This window comes from Fundulus heteroclitus, chromosome 23 (assembly GCF_011125445.2).
Source record: "Fundulus heteroclitus isolate FHET01 chromosome 23, MU-UCD_Fhet_4.1, whole genome shotgun sequence".
Taxonomy (NCBI): Eukaryota; Metazoa; Chordata; class Actinopteri; order Cyprinodontiformes; family Fundulidae; genus Fundulus; species Fundulus heteroclitus.
The window spans coordinates 15220057-15227800 of record NC_046383.1 but is presented as its reverse complement, the minus strand read 5'-3'; the positions used below and the strand labels follow the sequence as shown (position 1 = coordinate 15227800).

The window sequence follows — 7744 nt, the reverse complement described above, 5'->3', positions numbered from 1 at the left end:
GCATCGTCTGCAGCGTCTGCATCGCCTGCAGCGTCTGCAGCATCTGCAGCATCTGCAGCATCTGCAGCATCTGCAGCGCCTGCAGCATCTGCAGCATCTGCAGCATCTGCAGCATCTGCATCGTCTGCAGCGTCTGCAGAGCCTGCAGCGTCTGCATCGCCTGTAGCGACTGCATCGTCTGCAGCGTCTGCATCGCTTGAAGCGTCTGCATCGCCTGTAGCGACTGCATCGTCTGCATCGCTTGAAGCGTCTAACGGTCCTGAGATGGTCTCCTGAAGCCTGATCTCCTCCGTCGCCTCCTGCCAGCCGCTGGGTGGGAGCAGCAGCTGTAACCGGGCCAGGCGCTCCTGGAAATGCCATCCCTGGTTGTGGCACCGCTGCCTCTCCGTCATGGTAAAGTAGTAGGCGTAGCAATATACAGTACACATATTCTATATTCTACAGTAAATATTATTTTTGGTCAAACCATGACAACCTGAAAAAGATATGTTTGTGACTGTATGCATTTTTATGAATTATTTTAAAAGGAAATAAACTGTGGAAAGGTGCCGGCTGGCTTTGCTTCTTCTACGCCGCGTTCAGCATCGAGGCCTCACAGGAGTCTTTGCTTCGGTCACAATAATTAAAAATCTGATAGACAGGAGCTGTTAGTGACCCGATTGCAGCTCAGGACACACTCAGACCTAAAGACGGTAGAGAGCAGAGCTGTCAGACTCATCTCTATACGGGACCACTTTGGCATCATAAAGTCATTAAAAGGGCCGGATGCTCCTGTATAGATGATACTTTTGATTTCATAATTTAATTTGAGTTCACATAGAAATATAAAAAATGCACAGTAACATAAAAGTCGCCCCTTTGGCCCAGATTATCTGCAAACAGTTGATATTGGGCTGATTTAAACTTTAAACTCATCATTCTGCATCTCTTCTTCTCTTTCTGGACATTTCTGGGTTGTTTTAATGTGTTGTGGGAAAACTGACATCTAGTGGCAGGATGCTGTTATTACACTGTTAAAAAATAAACATTTGCTACAGGAAGCTCAATTTTAGCCACTTTATACGATTTAAAAGGATTTATATCTCTACTTTATGACATGATCTGCCTTTTTTGGCTCTTGGGGGCCGGATAAATTGCCTTGATGGGCCGGATGGGGCCCGCGGGCCTTGAGTTTGACACACGTGTGCTTTAGAGAGTCCTAACAGGGATGGGACCATAGGAGGAAGCAGGAGTGCCCAGAAAGAGTCTTAGCATCGGGCTGCTGCTGCAGAGCAAATCTCCCTACGGGGAAAGAAAAAAGTGTTACTGATACAGAAAGTCCACCGTTCAGCCCCGGATGTAATATTTTAATCTTAAAGTGTGTTTCCTCATTCGCTGTCAGCAGAAAATCTTCATACTTAGACCTAAGGGCCTGAAAACACCAGTCTGTGTAATTAATGTTTCTCTGATGGCATCCTGATCAGATACCCGGACCCCCTCCTCTCCTTCGGACCGAGAGAAGCAGAGATGTTCTGGTGTCCCCCACCAGGGGGCGCTGATTCTGCGGCACAGCTGCTGCTATCCGGACATTAAACCTTACTTCTCACAGACATATAAACGTAAATAATGTCTGTTTCTGACGTGAAACCTGATCAATGATGAGCTTTAACGCAGCAGCTCATGCGTTTAAAACAAGACGCCCTTTCTACCTTGTTTTACAGCAAGTAGCAGTTAAACCCATTTAAGAAGTACGTCAGAACGGGCAATTAATTGATTGATCACTTTGAGACAATATAATCCTCCTTATTCCTTTAAAATAGGCTCAGCTTTTGCTTTTTATAAAGATGAAATTATATTTAAACCGCTGTGTGTTCAATCAGCTCAAGTTTGTTGGATCTGAAACATTTAAGTTACAGGCAAAATATTATATATATATATATATATATATATATATATATATATATATATATATATATATATATATATATATATATATATATATATATATATATAACTAAAAAAGCGGAAGAAATCGGTCTGAGGAAACATTGTATTAAAACTTTGCATACTTCTTCCAGGATATTCTAGTCCACATCAAGTGATGAATGTTTTATAGTTTTAAATAAAAAAAACTAATGAGGTCAACATAACAAAAATCAGCTGATGCACTGATGGATAAAACATAGATAAAAGTGTCACAGCAGATCAACATTTAACTTCTTCTACTAAACACTGAATGTTTTGTGCTGTGTCACCATCTTTGTGGTCCTGAAGGAGTGCCGCCATCTTTCCACCTGTAGTACTTCCTCCCTCCACCAGAGGGCAGGCGACTTCACACAACAGGTTTTAGGAAAGAAACAAAACGCTTGTATAAAATGTTTTGAGATTATTGGTGCTTTGTTCTCATCTAATCTCATAGAAATATTTAGTCATTGTGTAAAATTTGTTTTCCTGTGCTGCCAAAACCCAACCTCACATAAGCATAAAAAATAAATCCTAAATTTACCAGGTCTGGGTGATAAAGTCAGACAAAGCAGCAGAGGTTTTAATTTAAATTTTAATGGGTAATTGATGTGAAGTTATTCCTTCATGAGGTAATTCAACCTTTTATCTGCGCAGAAGCAACACTGTGGATCCTCATCTGGTCTGAGGCAAAGATCTCAAAGGGTCATGAACAAATCTTCCACTCATGAAGCAAAAACTTAATCTGTTCTGAACAGATTCAGACTCCCTTTAAATGTTTAAAGCGTCTTTGCTGTTGCTGCTGATCTCAGACAAATGGCGCCGCCTGTGCAGAGACGTCGCTGCTGTGGATTCCTGGAGCGACGGCGCGTGAAGCTCCCGCCGCTCTGCTGCTGCTGGTGGCACCATGAAGAACATTTAAAAGATGACAAAGTCAGAGAGGAACCCGGTTAAACGAGGAAAACTTCCTGTGTGGCGTTCAGAGACGACAGAGCAGAGATGCAGAATCTGCACCGACACACTGACCTGAAACATGTTACAATACGTCTGATGCAAACTTTATTATTGCTGCTTCTTCATGGCACAGATAATGAAACGGTCCATGTTGTTCAGAACGACGTGAGCTGCCATGCAAGCCGACTACAGTTCTGCTAGATTAGCTGAGACTCCACAGAGCGACACATGAGGACACGGCGGGTTCCACCTACACATAGAAAAAAGGCTGGAGGACGCAGCAACGTCAGCAGGATGGATACGCAGAATAAAAACATTCTCTGGGCGTCACAAATGGAATAAACCTAAAAGGAGCCAAACGTGATGTTTGAAATAATTTAAACGTGTCCCACAGTCTTTTTTTTTTTTTTTTCTCGGTTTTTCTGTACAGTATATGGATATTTGTATAGAAGTAGTGCTTAATTTCTAGAAATACAAATGGAAACGACAGAAGGGCTGCATTCAGTGAATGCTGTGCAAATAACATCTTTTTACATTAAATCTCAACCCCCCCCCCCCCCCCCACCAGGAGCTCGCAGCGCCTCAGATTTTCTCCGGCAACAACTTTTAGTCCCACTCACAGCTTCCCTGTCAAACATGGCCGCCGGAGGAAGATGTCCCGGTCGGCTCAGCGGACGCTGCCGTCCTCCTTTGACCTGCCAGCAGGAAATAACCCCCCCCCCCCGCTGTCTGGCCGGCAGTGTCTTCACCTCCCAGGTAGTCTGATCTGACGCCACTCGCTGCTCTCAGGGTTCAGAGATGGAGCCGATCAGAAACATGAAGGGAAGCAAAGGAAGGCGTAAAAATGGAGCTTCCTGTGAACATCTCAGCTCTGAAGCTAAACTCTGCTGACTTTAGTCGCTGCCAGAGCTTCGCTCACAGGAAGCGGCGTCTGGACCAAAGTCTCCACGGGTAAAACGTCCCACTGAGGACGTCTGGGAAGGTGTGACGGCGTCAAACCTCCGTCTGTCCCGTTCTGACGCCGAGAGAAGAACCGGTGAAACGTTTGTGGGGAGGCGGCGGCTGATGAGGAGCACGGTGGCGTCTGGCTGAAGGTTCGTTTGGGCGGCGCCGTCACGGCTGCTGCGGTCCGGTCCCGGGAGACGGAGCGGAGATCTTCTTCAGGACGCGACGGCAGCAGCAGCAGCGGCCGGCGGCGGGAAGCTGCTGGATCTGCCGGCTTCTCCCGGCGGCGCCGGCGCAGCGATGACGTGTGCGATGACGGCGGCTGTCTGAGGAGCATCTAGATGGACTTGGAGGAGTCCTGCTTGCTGATGAGGACTTCCAGGAGGCGCAGCTTGGCCTTGATCCTCTTGTACTCCCGGTACTTCTCCAGCATCGGCACCCGGTCCTCCTTCTGCACGTTCCTGCAGGAGAGAAGGAGCAGCAGTTAAACCGGGCCTGGTTCTGAGGAACATCTGGTTCTGAGGAACATCTGGTTCTGAGGAACATCTGGTCCAGAACCATCAGATGCTCCTGCAGGAGGCTCGCCTACCTTCCATTGTGCTGGTAGAAGTCTTCCTCAAACTCTCGGATAGTCTTCCTCAGCTTCTTCTTCTCTGTTCTGGCCTTCCACAGCTGTTCCAGCAGCTCCGGCCTAGAGGATCATGGGAAATGCGGTTAGACGGGGTAACATGTGGCGGTTCTCTCACGGTTACTCTCCTCCACGCAGTGGGACGGGTCCAAACGGACCCGCTGCTCATGGTTCTGGCAGCTCAAAGGTCTCAGAGGTCCAGAAATCACAGACAATAAAACGCAGGAAAAGTTCTGGTCCGATGGGTCAGACTAAATCTGTTCTGGTCCAGATGAAAAAAATTTATATGCCCCTCAAACTACAAAATGGCAAAAGTGAATCTCTTCAACTATTGAACAATTGTTTAACAGAAGTCAAATCTTGGATGGAACAAAACTTTCTTCACCTCAATCAAAGTAAAACGCAAGTTATACTATTTGGTCAGAGTCTTCACACAACAGATCCAGATCTGATTCTTGGTTCTTTAGCTCGGTTTTGTCAGACCTCTGCTAGGAATCTTGGTTTTACTTTTGATAGTTGTTTAAAGCTAGATAAACAAATTAGCTCTGTCGTCAGATCAAGTTTTTATCACCTGCGTATTTTAGCTAAAGTTAAATCTTATTTTTGTTTAAAAGACTTTGAAGGACTTATCCGTGCCTTCATCACATCTCGTTTGGACTATTGTAATTCATTATATAGAGGCCTGGATAAATCACAGATGCAGCGACTTCAAATGATCCAGAACGCAGCGGCTCGGTTTCTTACAGGAACCAGGAAGCGTGACCATATAAGGCACGTACTGGCCTCTTTACATTGGCTGCCTGTTTTTTATCGAATAGATTTTAAGATTCTCTTATTAACTTATAAAGCTTTAAATGGATTAGCTCCCCCTTATCTTCTGGAACTTTTAAAATTTCAGCCCATGTCCAGAACCCTACGCTCTAATAATCAGCTTTTACTAACAGTTCCTCGGACCAGACTTAAGAGGAAAGGAGATCGGGCTTTTTCTGCTGTTGCTCCTTCTCTATGGAACAATCTACCTTTCCAAATTAGATCTGCCCACAGCCTGGATCATTTTAAATTGCTTCTTAAAACTTATTTTTATTCTTTGGCATTTAATTAAACTAGTGTTTGATACTTTGTTTTATTCATTTCTGTTGTTGTCACTCTTGTACAGCACTTTGGTGCAGTTCTATGCCTGTTTTAAAGTGCTATATAAATAAATTTGACATTGACATTGACATGATCCAGATAAACGGTTCTGACTTTGATGATGTGTCTGAACCGGTTCTGTAGCCACCAACAGGGTTCTGACAGAGAACCTTTGGAAGTTCTGCGGCTCCGTTATGCGGGTCGGTACCAGGGAGCCCATGGAAACCCGGGTTCTGATGAGAGCAGAGATCCAGAACCTTGGTGGAAGCTACAGAACCTGTTGAACTGCAGATGTCCCGGACCAGAACCGACCCGGTTAGACTGATTTAGGACATTTTAATGCCAATTAAGGCCTTGGTTTTATATTACAGAATTCAATGCCTTTTAAGACTTTTTAAGGATCCGCAGGAACCCTGTGAACCAGAACCGACCCGGTGAGTGTAGGCGGCGCCGTCTTACATGGACGAGGCGTTGGAGCTGGACAGACGCAGGTCCAGCGCCAGCCTCCCAGAACCTTCCTCCATCTTGTCTCTCAGCTCGTCTGATTGGCTCCTGGCCGGCCCGCCGCTCGGCGTCACGGCCTCCAAGGCCATGATGACCTCAGAGCTCTGCATCTCTCCGCCGCTGCTCTCCCCTTCCTCCTCGTCTTCCTCCTCCTCCTCTCGCTCCTCCTCCTCTTCCTCTCCGCCTTTCTGCTCCTCCTCTTCCTCCTCTTTGATCTCCTCCCAGAAGTGAGCGGTCTCTCCCTCGATGATCGGCTGCAGGGTCTGGGTCCGCCTTTTGCTGGAGGGGGACACCTGGGGGGGGGGGCAGACATGGAGAGGTGAGCTGATGGGCGTGGCGTCGCCGTCAGGAGGCTCAGCGGCGGGCGGCGGCGTTCTTACGGTCACTGGGGTGATGCTGACCCTCGCCAGCATCTGCTTGACCAGCCGGTAGCGATCGTAGAGCGGCTTCACCACCAGGCGCTCCTCTCTGGTCACCTGCAGACAGAGGAGCAGCGTTCAGGAGGAGGCGGCTCCACCAGGAGGAGGCTCCACCAGGAGGAGGCGGCTCCACCAGGAGGAGGCGGCTCCACCAGGAGGAGGCTCCACCAGGAGGAGGCGGCTCCACCAGGAGGAGGCTCCACCAGGAGGAGGCTCCACCAGGAGGAGGCGGCTCCACCAGGAGGAGGCTCCACCAGGAGGAGGAGGCTCCACCAGGAGGCTCCACCAGGAGGAGGAGGCTCCACCAGGAGGAGGCTCCACCAGGAGGAGGCGGCTCCACCAGGAGGAGGCGCGGCGGCGGGGACTCACCGGGCGGCCGTGCAGACCCTCGTAGTGCAGCAGGTTCTTCTGAAGGACCATCTTCTCACAGGACAGCTGCTCTTTGGTCATCTTCTGCAGGAGCAGAGGTTCACATCAAGCTCCTGGACGAGTTCTCCCTCCCATTTCTACCCAGGAGCTCAAATCTAGTTTGATTTCACTTCAAATATGAGGAAACTATCACAATAAAAGATAAATCGTCTGCAGGGTTTCAATCAGTCGCCTTTAAGACGGACAGAAGAACCGTTGGAGATTAAAGCTGCGACTCCAGAACTGCTTCACAGAACTTTAAACCAAACCTGGCTAGACTGAATATCGGTGATGCTTTTATGTGTTTTAAAATGCAAAACATCCAAGAAACCGTTTTTAGGGCCATTCAAAAAAAATTAAATAAATAGAAAAAAGGGAAAAAAGGCATTCAAAGTCTATTGAATTAAATAGACTTTGAATGCCTTTTTCTATTTTCTATTTTTTTAGAATAGCCTTAATCTTCCGTACTTTTTTAAAGGAGCACAGTGTATAAACAGAAAACAAAAAAACTGATTTATTTCATCGTAGTTTATTTTTCTTACAATAAACTTTTAAATGTATGGGAAGACACAAAATAAAATGTTAACAGATATTTGGACTTTAAAGTGTGGAATCTATATTGCCACCTACGGCTATGATAAAACTAAAGGAATCAAAGTATTTATTGTCAATATATCTATTAAAAAATAGTTCCACCTTTTCAGATTATTGAATTTGATGAGACTCGGGATTCAGTTCAGTAATTAATTGTTTCTATTATAGCTTTTACTTTATATACAATTTTAGAGACACTAACATCAAATTAACTAGTATT

General features: G+C 46.4%; 1 protein-coding gene and 1 long non-coding RNA gene across 10 annotated transcripts in view; both read right to left on the bottom strand.

Annotated features, from left to right (window-relative positions):
• Positions 1–2518: 2518 nt before the first annotated feature.
• On the bottom strand, positions 2519–3457 carry LOC118557474. Its single transcript, XR_004927888.1, has 2 exons — positions 2968–3457; positions 2519–2834 (listed from the first exon to the last, which is right to left on the bottom strand). It is a non-coding gene; the product is annotated as an uncharacterized LOC118557474 (long non-coding RNA).
• A 14-nt stretch (positions 3458–3471) lies between these two features.
• The window catches only part of fam13b (family with sequence similarity 13 member B), a 64303-nt gene continuing 60030 nt past the window's right edge, over positions 3472–7744 (bottom strand). For 8 of the 9 annotated variants that reach the window (XM_036127560.1, XM_036127563.1, XM_036127566.1 and 5 more), the window contains 5 exons: positions 6892–6975; positions 6484–6579; positions 6059–6396; positions 4430–4531; positions 3472–4301 (listed from right to left, as the gene is read on the bottom strand). In XM_036127560.1, the coding sequence (XP_035983453.1) occupies positions 4178–4301; positions 4430–4531; positions 6059–6396; positions 6484–6579; positions 6892–6975 (744 nt within the window). In that variant the 3' untranslated portion in view covers positions 3472–4177. The remainder of the gene's footprint in view (positions 4302–4429; positions 4532–6058; positions 6397–6483; positions 6580–6891; positions 6976–7744) is intronic. The other variant, XM_036127562.1, reaches the window with a different exon arrangement.